General features: G+C 42.8%; 2 protein-coding genes across 2 annotated transcripts; both read right to left on the bottom strand.

Moving 5' to 3' along the window:
• Window positions 1-382: 382 nt before the first annotated feature.
• On the bottom strand, window positions 383-2,448 carry thbd (thrombomodulin). The gene has a single exon (XM_063495150.1). The coding sequence runs from the start codon at window positions 2,256-2,258 to the stop codon at window positions 627-629; it is 1,632 nt and encodes a 543-aa protein (XP_063351220.1). The 5' UTR covers window positions 2,259-2,448; the 3' UTR covers window positions 383-626.
• A 1,097-nt stretch (window positions 2,449-3,545) lies between these two features.
• On the bottom strand, window positions 3,546-7,293 carry LOC134643673 (thrombomodulin-like). The gene has a single exon (XM_063496156.1). It carries the CDS (start codon window positions 7,012-7,014, stop codon window positions 5,461-5,463), a length of 1,554 nt encoding a protein of 517 aa, XP_063352226.1. The 5' UTR covers window positions 7,015-7,293; the 3' UTR covers window positions 3,546-5,460.
• Between the last annotated feature and the right edge of the window lie 11,544 nt (window positions 7,294-18,837).

Below are 18,837 nucleotides of genomic sequence, written 5' to 3'. Positions count from 1 at the left end.
TCCTCATCTCTCCCCTCCTGTGGCACTCTTCTTCATCTGCCTCTTAGATTGTTTCCATTCGATATTGGTATCAAGTGTGAGCTCACTCTTGCTGGCTTATAGTGAAGGTATTCCCGGTCGTTATATTTAGTAAATGACGTCTGTGCTGCAGATATGTTTAACTTCTGCTTCCTGACGCCAGCTTTGTGCAAAATCTGTTTACAGTAAGATCAAACAAGATCTGCAAACTATTTCCAACAAGGCAAAAGTGTTTAAGGTTTTGCCAACAAAGTGAGCGATTTAGTGGTGGGTTTAGGGTGCTGTGCAGTCGGTTCAAAGGGTGACATGCTGTTTTCTATCGATTCAGAAAAAAAGGTTGAAAGGGAAAAAGAAGCCCCGGACATTTACATTTTCCAAAACATTTATTAATATCTTAGAATTTGAAGTCCTTTGTCATCACATGGCATCTGTGGCTGAATGGTAAATAAAATGAAGGGCGTGTCCTTCCACAGAGAAAACTGTTTGTAACATGTAATATTTCTGCAGTGCTGTGGACACTTTCCCTTTTCCTTCTACCGTTCCTGCAAAGTTCCGGTAAAACTCTCACTGTACATTCACGTGTCATGCTTAAACCGTCTCTGCTTGGCTCAGCTTTCACCTTTCACCTGATGGAAGCCGTGATCCTCGCCCTCCTCAGCTTTGAGCGCAATGCTGTTCGTCCTCTTCGCCCTGCGTCTGATGGCGCGATCCGCCAGAAAGACCACGAGAACGATAAAAACCACAGTGAAAATTATTATTCCCACCAGACCCCCCGGTGGCACCCCCGAGGGCTGCCTGGTTGGATCTGGATATGGTACCGATACTGTAGTGGGAGTGTCTGGTGCTGATGTCCCTTCGGAGCTGTCGTCATCGCTTTCTACGCACTTGTATCCGTCGACTAGCACATATCCCAGAGAGCAGAAGCACACGTAGCTCCCGAACGTGTTCTTACATTTCTGCTCGCAGTAAAGGTCACTGCATTCGTCCATGTCTATGCACACCGTACTGTCCACTCTCTCCTCGGCTACGTAGCCGTCGGGACAGTAACACTGGAACTTATTGTTCGGGTCACACTCCGCGGGGCATTCCTCCTTCCCGCAGAACAGTTTGCACTTATTCGCTGACATCGGGTCCACTCGGTATCCATCATAACACGAGCACTTGTAGCTACCGTGAGTGTTGTGACACTCATGCTCACACGGACCAGACGCGCACTCGTCCACGTCGACGCACTGGCCGTTGCGCGTGGAGTATCCCGCCTTGCAGACGCATTCGAACCCGCCGGGTTTGTTGACGCACACGGAGTTCTCCCCGGGACACTGCCGCGGGTCGTTGCAGTCATTGAAGTCCACGCACGACCTGCCGTCTTCCGCCAGCTGAAAGCCGCGATCACACGTGCACGCGTAGGAGTCTCCGTTCATGTAGCAGATCTGCTCGCAGCTCAGCGCCAGACACGAGTCTCCCGCGAGCTGCTGCTCGCAGGTCACTTTATTCGCAGGATTAAGGGTTTTTCCTGGTGGGCAGTAGCACGAAGACATCTTGTTAGGACTCTCAGTGCATTTATACTGACACCCGCCTTCGTCTATCTCGCAGTTCCAGGGCGCCGGCTGCCACATCTCTGCGTAGCACAGATATTTGGTCTCAGATGGCATCCGGAGAGCGATGCTTCCAGGAGGCGCAGACAGCAAGTCTCTGAGCACGAACCCATAGGGAGTGGTGTACATGACAGTCTCTCCCGGTGACTCTTGTTGACTTTGGCACATGCCAACGCTGGTGTACTCACAGAGAAACCCGGCGGCCTGATCCTGGCACGGTTTCTGGCTCCATCTGAAGTCCAATTGTGGGGAAACTGAGACGCAGCGCTGAGAAGAGCAGTTCATGTTAAAGTCTGGCAGCCAGTTGGAGAAGTCACTCTCGTCGTCTTTAGTCACCCACTCGTAGCCCCTCAGCCTGGCAACGGGGTCTGGGCAGCGGAGTGGTCGATGTAAACCGATCCAGAAGCTCCCCTTAAAGTTTGCCAGCAGAATAGAAAGAACATCGTGTGCTACAGATGAGCGCACGGTCATTAGTTGCCCCTCTTGATCTCTACATTCATTTCGCGCTCTGCTGAAATCGCTCAGGTCTCTGAACACAGCGAAACACTGGTTATTGATGCAGTACCCCCCACTCGGGGCTATACCACCGACTCTGTTCACCAGCGACAGCAGCAGCAGGACCGCCAACTGCAGGACAGGATTCATGTTTGACCCTCGGCTGTCTTCCTTTAAGTTTATATGCGTCCCGGCAGTTTATGGGCCTGTTAGTGTGAAGAACCCTTTAGCTGGCATTTATAGCCCATCAACTCCATGTCAGTGTCCCGACAGAGGAAGGAAATCGCTCTTAATCAGCCGGCTGCTCCTCACTTTGTCCCTCAGCTCTCTGTGCGGGGTAGACCACATCCCCACAATTACGCACGGCTTTTACGCACGTACGCAGCGGAGCCGTGTGCACGTAGGGGGGCGGAGGTCATCAAACGGACCCCTCCCCTCTGTTTGCAATAAACCCCTCCCATCCCTCTCTATGTAGCATGTCTGTTATCGAGCAACATTTCTGGGGTCAGATGTTTTAACCCCGCTTCCCTCATTTTTTACTTGTTTTTTTTTGGGCATTCAAGTATTAATATCTCACAACAAGGTAGAATAAGAACCAAATGAACAGCTGTAAACTGTTGACTTTCATGTAAGACAAGAGATAAACCTTTTAAAAGCAGAATTCCATGCATTTTTGCTTGCCTCTGTTGTTGTGTGCTCTATGATGCCCTCAGAGCAGGCCCAAGTTGTTATGGGGCCCTGCGCATAGTTTGATTTGAAGCTTTTCTGTCAGCTTGACCAAAGAGGATATATCAAATGCAATTTAACATAAGCCTAAAAATCATTTTCTTATATAAAAAGGATAGAAAAGAAAAATTGAAAGACAAACTATTTGTAGGAAAAAGAGCTCTTCACTTTTGAGAGATGGAATAAAAACAACAAATATGTCATATTAAAAGCAAATGCGTATGTTAGTGATAAAAACATCTCACAGGCTAGTCCATATTAATCTGTAGGAAACACTCACCTGTTGCTCTGTCGTCATGGGGAAGCATCACGGGCGGCTTTGTTGTTGTTTGTTGCTTCCAAATATTCTGGCAGTGCTCCTGGGGACACGTGATGGAACGAGTTGAGTTTATTTTAAAAACTTATAGCAAACTGTAACTTTTGCAAGGGGACAAGACCCAAAGCCGGTCTTACTAAATGAAACAGCTAACTGAAGTGTAACAATTTTGGACTATAACTGCAAAGAAATCAGAAGTTCTGTTTCATAACGACACAATGTAGGTCACATAGCACATCAGTGGGATATGCTGAGGATCAGAGGACATCCCTCTGAGTATGTGACTAGCAGGAATCCATGGTTACATTTCATTCCAGAAAAAGCAGCCAAATCAGTAACAACTTATCCTTACAGTATAACTTTAGCTAATGCAGCGTTTTACATTACAGGATGAAAGCATCAGGACTATGTAGGAACATGACTCACACATGAACATCACATATGTTCTCTGGTCTGCTTGTTTGAGTCTTCTGTTTAATGAGGTCATAAAATACAGTAATTGTTGATGGAAACATACCTTTATCCCCCTGCATTTGTTCCCTTCATGTTATCTTTTGCTTTTCACACCCAGAGGTGTACATCTTTTTTTTTTCACTGCTAACACTGAGAATGTGTCTGAGTGTGACCCCAGCTCTGACACAGACAGCAGAAATGGTAAAACCAGAGAAATGATAACACATTTATCAAAATATTTCACTTTGGTTTGCATGATCACTGATTTATCACATGCAAAACAAGTACACATTTATCAGCCCGTTTTGTGTGACTTTAAAGGACTCTTGAGTTCCCCAAAGAGTCCTGTGGCCTTTGGACCAAAGTTAACAATTTAATAGCAATTTAAACAGTGTTACACCAGGTTTGTCTAAAAAAATAAAATATAAGGAAAGAAAAAAGGGTAATATTGACTCCAACAATAGCAAAGACAGCAACAAGTGAAAGCTAACAGTTGCACAGAGTGGTATTTTACATACAAAACCATAGCAGCACAGATTTACATTCATGATCAGTCCAGATCGCTCTGTTGCACAGCAAAGACCATAACATTCAACCTCGTATGATGCGAGCGTTAGGATTGCACAGACATGACAAAATGTTTGCTCTGATATACAAAGAGTCTCCATTAGGATGCTATTTCTTCCCTCTTTTATTCAAGGGAATAATTTCTTTTCACCACCCATCGTGTTTGCTGATCTCAGTCCACAAATCCAGAATCATCAGATAAAGACATTCAGCTGATAGATCAATGCATCCTTAACATTCCTCATGTCCATAAAAAAATAAACATAAAAATCAAAGTTTTACATTCAGTGAAATCATACATAAAGAGAATTTGGTGAGTCACTCCAAAATGTCTTATGTTTGGGGCTGATTTTGTGAGCAAACGTCAGTCACAGTAAGTCATTAACAGGCTACAAAGAGCAACTGTAGCTCCTTCAAAACTGGAGAGTGACCGCAAGGTTTAACTTCTCAAATACAAAAGCATTTTCTTGAGGACCAATAAGATGGATCACCTTGTAACAGCATGGCTGTTATGAGCTTGTTTGGAATGGGACTCTAGCTATAGATAAACTTTTCAGTACCATTACTGTTAGATTTCTTCCATCATAGTATCATTTATACATTACTGCAAACTGTCGGTAATTCCACCTGTGCCAAAATGATGTCTGAATACATGCGATGAAGCATTTGTTTCTGCTTTTCAACTCTGAATCGAATCCTGAATTAATCTGTGCCACACTATTTTAACAGACTGTGCGTGATGATTTTTCACATGACATCTTCTTCCATTTTTTGCAGTTACATCTAATATTTAATTGAAAACAATTTTTTTGTATATTTTTCTGGATTTTGTTTGAGCAGTTTTTGAAAATAAATTCTTATTCTGGATATTATTACATACAAATCAAAAATATGTTTTCTTTACAAATAACTAGAAGAACGACATAACGCTCAAGCGGCACATCGGGCCCACATGCTGGACAATGCAGGAGCGCAACATTAAAGGTGCTGTGAGGGTTAACACAAACAGCCTGCATGCGAAAACAATTTTGCTCAAAGTAGACAAGAAATAAATGACTCCACGCTTGTCAGCATAATTTTGGCACAAATGCCACCCCATAAACTGAGCAGAATGTGTTTTAGTGGAATACAAACCATAGGCCAGTAACTGTGCTCCCATGTAGAAAACTTAATGTGCAGCGTTTATACTCTAAATTTACAGTGTGCCATTTATTGCAGTGCTGGGCTATGAAGCCTCTCCGCGGAGAAACCAGTGCGTTTGACTTGAAATGAAGGCTCAGCTGTGCGACTTCACAGGTTCAGTTCAAGTTTCTGGGTGTCATTTTTAAACTGCTTGTCGAAGGACAGCCTCTTGTAGGTCTCCGTGGTCACCTGCTGCAGATAGAAGATATCTATATCTGGTCGTCTGAGGGGTGGGAGTTCAAGACTGCCGCAACGTTTAAAGATGTTCCGGAGCAGGAAAACCAGCAGCCCGCCAACCAGCACGATGAACACGGCGATGCCCAGGACGCTGCCGGTTTTGATGTAGGGGGGCAGTGAAGCCGGGTGAGCGCTGGTCGGCTCGCCGGTCGATGTGACGCTCGGAGAGGAAGAGCCTGAGCCATCGTCTTCTTTCTCCTGCTCCTCGGACAAGCTCACGCACTTGCCATTGCCCTGCAGCTGGAAGCCTTCGCGGCAGCGACACCTGTAACCACCGAAGAAGTTTTCACACACGTGGTCACACATACGCTGAGCCTCGCATTCGTCTATGTCTGTGCAAAAGTCTGTGCCGTTCACGTTGTCTTTAACGTAGCCATCGAGGCATTCGCAGCTGCCTCCGCCCGATGGGATGCATCTGCAGTCCCTGTCGGTGCAGTTCAGCTTACACTTGGTGGGGTCTGACGGTGACACCATGAAGTCGCGCCGGCACACACACCGGTACTCCCCGTTGACTTTAGCGCAGTCGTGCTCGCAGGATTTACAGATCGTTAGATTTAGGCACGCTCCCTCCTCCAAAACGAAGCCGTGAAATCTGCACTTGCACTCGTGGCCCTCGCGCGTACTCACACACATCTGATCAGCTGTGCATGCCTTACATTCATCCGCCTCCGCGGAGCTCTTCCCCTCCTGGCCCAGGTCGTGGCCTTTGTTGCACTTGCACTGGAAGCTGTCACCCTCCCGCTGGGATCCTTGCGCGCACTCTGTGCACGCGCCCATGGAGCAGGAGACGTTATTGCGATGGAGGACGAGCCCGGTGGGACAGACGCAGCCGGCTACTGAAGAATCGCATTCGTGCTCGCAGCCTCCACCCATCACCTCACATTTCCACGGAGCTTTCAGCCACTCGTAGAAGCACAAGTGCTTCGAGTCTGGATATTTACCACCGAGCTTTCGTTCTTCAGCCGTGGTTCCCAGTGGAAAAACCTCCGAATAACCGAACTTAAAGGTCTCTAAGGTGTAGTTCACAGCTGTGCCTGGCGACGCATTCAATGGACTGCAATACTTGGTCATCTGGCAGAAAAATCCGTCCAGTTTTTGGTCTTGACACGGAACCCTCACCACTGTGGCGCCCTGTCCCTCCGTCATGGAGACCACGGGGCAGTTCGGAGCCGTCTTGTCGCTGCTCTGCAGCCAGTATTTACCGTTGAGTCTGGTTAGAGTCGTTAAATCACCAAGTTCTTCCTTGGAGTTGAACTGATATAAGCTTCCAGAATATTTCTCACACGTTTCTTTGGCGGCTCGAAGATCCACGGGAACGTCGAAAGCACAAAATGCGTTCTTGGAACAACGTACGAGCGGAGAGAGGAGAGCTTCCTGCAGCCCACAGAGGAAAAGCAGAGAGAAAAGAAGCATTCTTGGAATCATGGTGCCGAGCTTAAAAAGGCCTCCGATTGTGACCCCGGTGGCGTGAACGTCTGTGTTTGACGATCTGAAGCTGATACAGCGACTGAAAGCTGAGCATAGTCCCCGTTTATAAAAGCGTCGACCTGTTTTTTCTCTTCTCCTTCTTTTTTCCCCTCCTCTCAGGTCCAGGCGAGGAAGGAAGTTCAGTCGGGTCCGTCTGATTGCTCAGCCCCCACGCTCTCCAAAAAGCTTTTCTAAAAAAAATATACTGGCCCATCAAAACAGGCGCTCACAAACTTTGAATAAGGTGAATTAAACCCCGCACCCCCACCCCCCACCGGTGACTCTTCTCTCGATTTGTACAAAAACGGGAAATTTAAATCTCTGAGACGACTCGAAAATCTGCCCCTCAAAAACGGACATCACGTGTTGTATTTGCGATTACGCGTGCTGAATTTAACGTAAATGCCTTGTTTGTATTTTAAATGATTGTGTGATATCTAAATAAGAATTCTTTAGGTGGAGGCAGTTAAAGTAAGTACCAAGGCAAAAAACAAGAGAAAAGTTCGAAATAGAGAGATCCTGGGCTCAGTACCAGCCTTTACAAATCAATAAAATAAAATAAAATAAAATAAAATAAAATAAAAAAAAATAAAAAAAAATAAAATAAAAAAAAATAAGCGTCTTAGAAAGGCTGATTGCAAATAGTTCTTTAATATTTTAACACGATATATTTTAAGAACTCTAAACGAACCGATGGAATTAAGGCTTATAATCAACATGAGGGACATATTATTATATTTTACTTTACTTTTCTGCTTCTGCTTCATCGCAGACCCCATCAGCAGAAGGATCATAGAGTGTAGCACAGAAAAATAGTGACTCGCTGGTTGTACATGTAGCTGTTAAAGAAGTGGATATTTCCTACAGATACAGGGCCAGAGCTAAAGGTGTCCGTGACCACCTCAGACTGAAACGTAGCCCCCCCCCCCACATTATCTGATTTTTTTCAGTCACAGAGGTTCAGCTGTCAGAATTTGGTTCGTTTGAGAAAAGGATCAATCAATCAATCAAATCTGTATTTCCAACATATAAGTAACAAGTTTTAATACACATAAAAAAAACAAATGAATATTAATTCAAAGAAGGCCATCACATTCACATGAAAAAAACCCCATGTTGACAGTTTCCCAATGAAAAAGCATTAGCCTTACCTACCTCCATCTGCTTTGAGTATACTGTCAGTTTAATAAATATTTATAAATATGTAAAAAAAAAAACCCACATACACATAATTAATATTTCTTTATAAACTGATCTTTAACTGTTTAATGGTAAATATCCAAACTTACAGCTTTTTATAAGATGTTATTATATACAATAACCCAATTTAATGTACAGCAAGACCCTACCTCATCATGACAGTTTTTATTTATATAACTTTTATAAACTGATTTACATTTGTACATCACGACCATGTTTTTGGTTCAGATACACCCTTTCGCTAACACTAACTGCACCAGAGTGCCTTTTAAAATGGTTCTGGGCTCTGAAAGCTCCTTTCCGCTGCTCCCTCATTTGCAGGCGGCTGCCACAGCAGATGGACCCACACGCTGGCGCAGATTTTTAAACCGGATGGCCTTCCTTATACAACTCTTCCAGGGATTTGTGTCTCATGCAATACCAGGGATATTTTATGTGATAGGCACATGTGTTAACCACTGCATTAAAAACAGTCTTTTTCTAGCCTGATTCTGTGAAGTCTCTGTTTTGGAAAGGGGAAGGATTTAAAAAAAATATGTGACAGGTGATTGGATGGATGAAAATGGTTATCATCATCTACCACAGGCTAACCAGTCAGATCAATGACCCATGAGGAGAGAAGAAGAAAAAACAGTTATGACGTGAGGAGCTTTAAAGGGCGTAGAGGTGTCAGTGTAGCTGGCTGTGCAGTCAAATATGTCATTACAAAGTTCTTGCTCCCTGTAAAGAAAGATTGCATATACTGATTGGTCCAAACTCGATGTTCCAGGCTGAAGTCTGGAGAAATCGATTCACTCATGACTGAGATCTCAGGAAGCTTGTGATAAGCTCCTCCAGTAAATTGTCTCATAGTGGAATTTGCAAAGTACCTTAGAAACATTAGATACTATCCGCAAAGCCAGAACATCTTACTACTCATCACTGATTGAAGAAAATAAGAACAACCCCAGGTTTCTCTTCAGCACTGTAGCCAGGCTGACAAACAGTCAGAGCTCTGTTGAGCCAACCATCCCTTTAACGTTAACTAGTAATGACTTCATGAAGTTCTTCACAAATAACATTTTAATCATTAGAGAAGAAATTACCAATAATCATCCCACAGATGTAATATTATCTACAGCTACTTTCAGTACCTTTGATATTCATTTAGACTCTTTTTCTCCAATTGATCTTTCTGAGTTAACTTCAACAATTACTTCCTCCAAACCATCAACGTGTCTTTTAGACCCCATTCCTACAAAACTGCTCAAAGAAGTCCTGCCATTAATTAATGCTTCAGTCTTAAATATGATCAACCTATCTCTAATAATCGGCTATGTACCACAGGCCTTCAAGCTGGCTGTAGTTAAACCTTTACTTAAAAAGCATCTCTAGACCCAGCTGTCTTAGCTAATTACAGGCCAATCTCCAACCTTCCTTTCATATCAAACATCCTTGAAAGAGTAGTTGTCAAACAGCTAACAGATCATCTGCAGAGGAATGGCTTATTTGAAGAGTTTCAGTCAGGTTTCAGAGCTCATCACAGCACAGAAACAGCTTTAGTGAAGGTTACAAATGATCTTCTTATGGCCTCTGACAGTGGACTCATCTCTGTGCTTGTCCTGCTAGACCTCAGTGCAGCGTTCGATACTGTCGACCATAATATCCTATTAGAGCGATTAGAGCACGCTGTAGGTATTACAGGTACTGCACTGCAGTGGTTTGTATCATATCTATCTAATAGACTCCAATTTGTGCATGTAAATGGAGAGTCCTCTTCACCCACTGAGGTTAATTATGGAGTTCCACAGGGTTCAGTGCTAGGACCAATTCTGTTTACATTATACATGCTTCCCTTAGGCAGCATCATTAGAAGACATAGCATACATTTACACTCAGTAGCCGTTTTAGATACGGGTGACACGGGCGGTTGCCCGGGGCGGCATCGTGGTGGGGGGCGGCATCACGGGCATCGGCAAAAAAAAAAAAAAAAATTGCTCGTACTCCTGCTGCGCGACGTCATGCCAGTGCATACTGGGGATGGCATAGGCATCAATCGGTTTTCTACCACCCATTTGCTGAGAGTAAGGGCGCCCTCCATTTGCGAGGTGTGCCTGCTGCTTGCGGCACAGGGAGGAGAGGGCGGGGCGGCGGGGGATTCTCTGGCTGGCTGGAGCAGCGTCTAATAACCAACTCGCAAAATAAAACAAAATAAAAACAAACCAACAAACACGAAAACAGCAGACATTATGATACAGACTTATAATTTGCACCGATGTTTTTCCTCGGTGCGCCTGCTCGCTGCTGAAGTCAAAGTAAACTTTATTGTCATCTCCGCTACATACAGTCCAGTATATAGAGAGACGAGACGACGAAGTTCCAGTTACATCAGTGCAAGTAAACAAACAATAAATATAAGAAGAGTAAGAAAATAAATATACACTTTAGGACCAGGGGTAAAGGGATCAATAACAATTTAAAATTTATATTTTATATTTTGATGATTTAATGTCTCATACAGAACCAGTGGAAAGGGGAGGGAGACCTGCTGTTTCCAAATAGAGCACATTTCATTCATAATGTTGTAAATCCAAGCCCATTATGTATTCATGATTTGAATCCAGAGGGAGTCTTCGCCCAGGGCGCCAAACAGGCTAGGACCGCCACTGTTTGCACTGCTATGCAGATGACACCCAGCTCTATCTGTCCATGAAGCCAGATAACACACACCAATTAGTTAAACTGCAGGAATGTCTTAAAGACATAAAGACCTGGATGGCCGCTAACTTTCTGCTTCTTAATTCAGATCAAACTGAGGTTATTGTACACGGCCCTGAAAATCTTAGAAATATGGTATCTAACCAGATTCTAACTCTGGATGGCATTACCTTGGCCTCCAGTAACACTGTGAGGAACCTTGGAGTCATTTTTGACCAGGACATGTCCTTCAATGCACATATTAAACAAATATGTAAGACTGCTTTCTTCCATTTGTGCAACATCTCTAAAATTAGAAAAACATCCTGTCTCAGAGTGACGCTGAAAAACTAGTTCATGCATTTATTACTTCCAGGCTGGACTACTGTAATTCCTTATTATCGGGAAGTCCTAAAAACTCCCTGAAAAGCCTTCAGTTAATCCAAAATGCTGCAGCAAGAGTCCTGACAGGGACTAGAACGAGAGAGCAGATTTCTCCTGTATTGGCTTCCCTTCATTGGCTCCCTGTTAAATCCAGAATTCAAAATCCTGCTCCTCACATACAAGGTCTTAAATAATCAGGCCCCATCTTATCTTAATGACCTTGTAGTACCATATCACCCTATTAGAGCACTTGGCTCTCACACTGCAGGCTTACTTGTTGTTCCTAGAGTATTTAAAAGTAGAATGGGAGGCAGAGCCTTCACTCACTATGTGTTAATAGACCTCTCTGCATCGAATCATATCTGTTATTAATCTCTGTCTCTCTTCCACAGCATGTCTTTATCCTGTCTTCCTTCTCTCACCCCAACCAATCACAGCAGATGGCCCCGCCCCTCCCTGAGCCTGGTTCTGCCGGAGGTTTCTTCCTGTTAAAAGGGAGTTTTTCCTTCCCACTGTCACCAAAGTGCTTGCTCATAGGGGGTCATATGATTGTTGGGTTTTCTGTGTATGTGTTATTGTAGGGTCTATTGTACAATATAAAGCACCTTGAGGCGATTACTGTTGTGATTTGGCGCTATATAAATAAAATTGAATTGAATTGAATTGAATACTCTTAAAAAAGAAAACCTTCCAGGAGAGACACTGACTCATGCACCTTGAAAACAGGAGAACACCCTTAGGTTCAAGAATAGCCTCAGAGGCGGAGACACAATTGTCTTATTTATGGTCAGAATAAATCAGTCATCAGTCGTAAGCTGGTATTCCCTCAGATAGGCAGGCTTTTCCTTAGAGTGGATGGTGCTTGCAGAGGAAATAGGAACAAGAGGGTTGAATAAACTTCCCATACTGCGACAGGATGCAGAAACAAAATGTGACTGCATTACATAAATGTGCTATGTTGTTGGTTGAGCTGCTTGGTTTCTAGGTGGAGTATCAGTCACAGGGATTAGAAGCACATCTGAATGATGCCCCCACTGAAGCGAGCAGAGTGATTCAGCTGATGCAAATATGGATGATATATATATATCAGTGCAGGACAGTTTAGAAAGAAATCAATGCGGAAACATGAGATCTGACTTATCGTTCTGACAGCACGAGTATATGACACATTATAAAACTATGTGCAATCCACAGAGGTTGTAAGCATAATGCTATTTCAGCGGCTCCTTATTTCCCCCTGTGAAAGGGGTGTGGTGGGATGGGTGGAGGGGACGTGACCAAACTTCTTTGTTCACACCATAGGAAAAAAAATTAAAACCTGTGGACTATTTTCATTGAAGTTCTGGACATTTAATTCACAGATGCTGACCTTTGCCAGCAGTGGGCAGCAGGCATTTAGTCCAACAAGAGGTAGGCGCTCCGTCAGCTTGGAAAAACCAGGGGACTCAGCCCTGTTGATGGCTGATAAGGCCTGAAACCTGTTTTGTTTCGTCTCAATCAAAGGCAGCTCTTGGCTTTGATTTTGTTTTCTTAGTCTGACCATTTCAGTTTGTCCTTGTTGACTAATGTCCTGCTCACAGGTCGGTGTTTTCCATATTCTGTGTAATTCCCATATATTAAATCCCATATAATTACAATCACGATACAGCTCCATCTCGATATGTCTCCCATAATGATGGTGTTATCAGGATGATCCTGTGATGCACTGGAAGAAAATCATCAACAGATCACGATAACCAATTGGTTATGATACAACAAATCATTTTAAAGTATTTTTGTGGATATTTTGTTGACTCCATTTACATGTAGGGGATTTTCACATACTTCTCTGAAGAGGTATGTGCCCCTCCTTTGCCCCCCATGTAAAGTCTCCTAGATCCGCCACTGCACTACACAGTATTGAGTCAATACTTTAGCTCCACCTTTACCAGCTGCAACATTAAAGGGAGGTTCATCAGTGTATCCAGGGTCTAATAAATAAAACTTTGATTCCCTCATTGCAAAAGTTCAAGACATTTATGTCTGAAATTGTTGGAGATTAGCATTCATGGACTTCTAGATGCATCCATCCAGTAATATAAGAAACTGTACTGCTGAATGGTGAGTGGTACTAAAGTTTTCATTAAGTAATTGAGTATTTCTGCTCTGTATGATTATTACTTTTCTGCTAAGTAAAGGATGTGAGCACTTCTTCCATTGCTGCTCTGCCCAGTAGTCTATTTAAAACGAGCTAGAGCAGTTTGGCCTTAACTGCACAGTGAAGGCCTTGTTTGTTTCCTGATGGCAGCGACAGACTTTCTGCTCCCCACTGCCGGTCAAATGTCCAGGTCAGCTTCTTCATCCTGTCGGAGGAGTGCAGGAAAACAAGCCATAATGTGATGGAATATTACAAAGTGTGTGGGAAAGCAATATGCAGTCAACTTAATATTCATCATGGTGCTGCTTTCTAGCCTCTACTCTTGTGTTGTTTTATAGCAGGCGACCTATTACACTTATAATTATTGTATCCTCAGACAGATCCACTATATAAAGAGCGTTGATGCTGTCTCTCTTGATGACCTCATCAATCTCGCTAAACAGACATCACAGTGGTCTCCAGTACCCCCACTGTATAAAAGAACAAGTCCTTGAACCACAGCATACTTTCTTCGGGGTTGATCGGATATGGGTTTAATGTCCAATTTCCAAGACCTCCGGTTGCTATTAAACTTTCGCTGTCATTGGAGACACTGAGAGAAATAAAGTCATCACACGGCCTGTTGAAACCGTCTGCTTCAACACGACACAGCTCAGGACCGGTGAGGCTAACCCACAAACAGCATCCGGGCTGATCCAAGTCCGGACAGACAACTGTGCGGAGCAGTTTCCAGTTTTTTGTAGACAGAGAATGTGTTCCATTAATACCCCAAATCTTCCTCACCAGAATCTAAACTCAGTGTGATCCTACCATTACTGTATGCAACTGTATACGCACAGACGCCTCGATATTATAACTTAAATTCAGTCTCCACAGTCTCGCAGTCTACCTAGAGCTTCGGAGGCGGATGTGAAGTTAGGGAAGCCCAGCATGGTTGAATACGATGTGTTTGAGGTTTGATGTGTCGGTATTTCAGGAAAACAGCAAAAAAAACCCCCCAGACAGGTATCATATATATGCGCTCATCCCGTAAATCCTGCTTACTAGGAGGAGTCGTTACCTCCCAGGAGGTGGTAGCACATGAGAACTAGAAAAGTGCCTGGTACAGAGGGTCATACATAGGTACAGGCACTAGTGGGTACGAGCATGCCGGAGGGGGTGTTGGGGGTGACGGGGGTGAAGGTCCCTCTATACTACGAGCTCAGGGTCTGTGCAGTTTTTCCTTTTAAGGGAATAGTGTTGTATTTTGCAAATGAACAGTATGTAGGAGTAGGTAGTGATTTGTAAATGACTGGACATGAAAAACTTAAACTAATAATTCAATTTAACATTACCGTATATTTCCAACTAACTAGGCTAGTTAGTTAAAGAAACACTAGTTAGTTATTTCTAAATATGTAATGTATGTTGGAGTCAGTGAAAAGAGGTGAAATGGAAAAGTGAGGTTAGAGGTCAAATATGCTCATGATATTTGGATGCAAACTATAATGTGATATTTAAAATCCACATACATCATTCCCCCTTACGTCTGCGTGCTGTCAATGCAAATAACGGCAACAAGAAACAGTTTTAAATAGCTCCACCAAGATATTATATTATCTTAAGGTCAAAGTGATAATACCTAAGGTATTAGGATTAATCTGCTGACACTGAACGAGAGGTCACAGGTCAAATATGATATGATATTTAAAATCTTGATTCAGTGCTTTCTATGTTGACAGTACACACCACACGTGTAAAGCACCAGTCAGTCATCAAACTGGCCTTAAAGACCTCAAGTGGGTGTGAAGCAAATCTTAATGGATTTGATCAAAACTCCTTCTTTGAGTTCTTCTGGAATCCGGGTGTGAAATTTATGGTTTTCAGGGTTGTTATGGTTAAATCGGTTTCCCTGGGTCTTTCCCGTGTTGTAGTTGTGTGTCTTATTTTGAAAGAAAAATTTACGTGTTACCATAGCGACCAGAGAGCATTAAGGGGCGGAGAGGAGGATGTTACTCTCAGTGCTGTTGGTGCATTTCAGGAGGACGCTGCTAATAAAGTTACACAGTGAATTCGTGTTTATCATTATATTTACAAATTACCACAGTTTTTGTCTCGGTCGTATCGTTTTATTTTGTTGTATTTATCCGCGACACCTTCAAATGAAAATATTGTCTGATATTAAACCGTCCGTGGGGCACAAAAGGTTGGGGACCGCTGCTTTAGACCCATACTTTCAGAAATTGCAAGGTATTTCTTACAGATGTTTCTTAAGATATTTCTTACATACATTTCGAGTTTGCAGTTTTTCTTTCATAAGCTTTTCCATTTGGGTTCACTTTGTTATACATTTGATATAAACTCTAGCCCTCTATGGTCTCACCTTTAATTTGAATAAGTCTGCATGAATCACCAAGTCTCTTGATGGCATTTGGATCACTGAGAGATTTTAAACATTTTTTTCGTGTGCTTGGTCCTATTATATTTTTCTGCTGGCCTGATGAAAGGCTGACTGCCAAGTTTGTAGGAGTGGTCATGGTGTTGATGGCATGAGCCAAACAAAGCTTGTTTCCTGTTGTAAAATTCAGTCTTTGGTTAGATTTCAATAAGAGAACAAAAAGTCTTAAAAACTTTTAAAAAAGCATATTTTAAAAATATAATTAAAAATTAAAATCCCAAACCTTTATTCAAGCGTACGCCTCATCGCAGTTTTACCGCCTGTATTTTTGAAAACTTATTGAATATTTAAGAAAAATTGTGTATGTTTCTGTTCTGTGTCCTGTGTACTGTTTGTTTGTATATGTGTCTTTTTGCTGCTGTTACAACCAAATTTCCCCTTGTGGGACAATTAAAGGATTATTCTATTCTATTCTATTCTATTCTATTCATATGCCATTATGGGATGTTTCTTCTTTGTAGACTGACAGGAGTACAAGCCCATCATAAGATGAGTCTAACATAAGAAAATGTAGAAAAACACAAAAGGTCAGAAGACACCAGGAATACAGATTCAATCGATGAATTGGACTTTATTTATACTGAATAAATAAAGGTTTACAGTCCTAACAATATATGTAAAGGGCAGAGGAGCTCATAATAAGAGTGCAATCATTTCAGTGTGATGCAAAAATTAAAAATGTTCAGATAAAGTAGATAAGAACCAAACCAGTTTCTAAATGAAATGAGCAAGAGGTCGTAAAACCTACTTTTTCTCTCCGACTTTGGATCACAGTACACACTAAAAGTACAGGACAAAAAACTTAATAAAGGTTTTTGTCCTGCACTTTTATCACACCTGAGTGGTCGTGGATGTCAACTCTATTAATGAGACTTGACTCGAACACTGTGTCTGCCTTCAAAGCTCATCTTTTTGTCCAGTGATCACACACACTACAGCAGCTGCCCTCATCTTAACATCAACACGCTGCTTCCCAGACTTTCAGCCCCAACTCAGTAGCTGTGAGTGGGCAGCAGGTGGCTGCTCGCTCATATCGCAGAGGAAAAGGAAACTGTTTCCATGTCCTGGATGAAGATGAAAGGAAGGAGTGCTGAGGTTAGTTCACCCACACCTACATGCTAGGGGTGCAACGATACTCGTATCGATATTGAACCGTTCGATACAGTGCTTTCGGTTCGGTACGCATATGTATCGAACAATACAAAATTTTTAATTAATTTTATCAACTTTTCTTCTGACGATGCTGTCTGTGTTGAGCGCTCAGTGGATCTGCGTTCGACTACTCCGCCTAGGCTGCACTGTCGAGCGCAGATCCACTGAGCGCAGCGCAAGCTAGCAAGACAGAAGCTAAACTTGTTGCAACAAAGCAAATTGAACCTCCCCCACCCTCATTCATATCTGGCCTTTGGAACTATTTTGGTCTTCATGTGAAGTATGACCCTGAAGGTAAGCGCGTCATGGACAAAAGTAAAACAGTATGTCTGATGTGCCGCAATGCTCAATTACATTGGTGGGAACTACTGCGTTAGCGCAGTTTGCTCGTTAAGGTGTTGACGCCGTCCAGCCCCAGGCACGGGGCGATCCGCGGTAGCTCGTTAACGGAGATTTGCCATGTTGTGGCGTTAACGTCATTTCAGATTAACGCTGACAGCACTAGTGGGAACACAACGAATATGACTGCACATTTACTCCGACATCATCCTAGTGCGAAGACAAGTGGAAGCAGACAAAAACAACAAGCAGGCATGCTACAAACTTTACCCGAGTCATTTAGACAGCCGTTAGCACATGATTCTCCTTATGGGGACCTGATATGTTTAATATGCTGCTGAGAGTATACCCCAGAAGAAGCTATAGTATAGCTTTTATTTTGGAAAGAGCCATTTCTCTGTAATAAACTCTCTTTTCCAAAGATGAGGGATTTCTCGATCAGATAGATTTATTTATTTTTTATTACTTTGTTGTTTCAGCAACATTACATTTAAAAACTGTACTTTTGAGTTAAATTATATATTTTTAATTTTAATAAATGACAAATTAAAAAGGCATGAACATTTTTTGTATCGAAAAAATATCGAACCGTGACACCAAAGTATCGAACCGAACCGAACCGTGAATTTTGTGTATCGTTGCACCCCTACTACATGCATGTAATCTTATCTAAATATAAGGACATAGTCACTTACTGTGTGTGTGAGAGAGACAGTGAATGTGTATATTTGTGTACACACACATGCCACTTTCATTTATCTGTCGTCCTGTTCCAGCCACACCCAGAGCTTAGTCAGTACCCTGAGGAACTGACTAAGCTCTGCTATGTGATGGTCTGCCCCACGGAGCACACATGCAGATATGGTGCCCATGACCACCCAGAGGACTTTTCCTGTTCTCCAGAGAGTGGCTAGACTTTCTGTAAACACCACACACACATTGAGAGGACAAATTGATCCTCTATAATTAAAAAGTGAAATATTTTAGCATACATCTGCTGTTTAAGTAGAAGTAAATTCTGTCTGTCAGGAACTGGGTGGAGAGGAGGACAGAAAATGTCACAGTTCTGGGTCGGTTCGACCAGCATTTTGAGTTTCTGATGTTTTGGTTTATTTTTGAATGATCGTCTTGTTGTTGATTATTATTAGAATTCTATGTGTCTGTTTATTCTTGTTTAGGGATTAGTTCTTAGGTTTTGTGTTCTCATGTTATTGCAGGTTTAGTTCAGTGTCTAGTCTGTCTCTCTTTGTCCAGTCCGTGTCTTAGTTTAGTGTGTATTGTTTCCTGTTTTATTTTGAAGGATTGTGTCTTATGTCAGTGTGTCCAGCTTTGCTCCTCCTGTCTCGTTAGTCCAATTTCTCCCAGCTGTGTCTCCCTCCTGTTGCCCATTCCCTGATTACCACCCTGTGTATATTAGCCCTGTGTTTTCCTGTGCTCAGCGTCGTACTCTCAGATT

Source organism: Pelmatolapia mariae, linkage group LG15 (assembly GCF_036321145.2).
Source record: "Pelmatolapia mariae isolate MD_Pm_ZW linkage group LG15, Pm_UMD_F_2, whole genome shotgun sequence".
In the NCBI taxonomy this organism is placed as follows: Eukaryota; Metazoa; Chordata; class Actinopteri; order Cichliformes; family Cichlidae; genus Pelmatolapia; species Pelmatolapia mariae.
The sequence above is the reverse complement of the archived record's forward strand: the minus strand, read 5'-3'. Positions and strand labels throughout refer to the sequence as shown.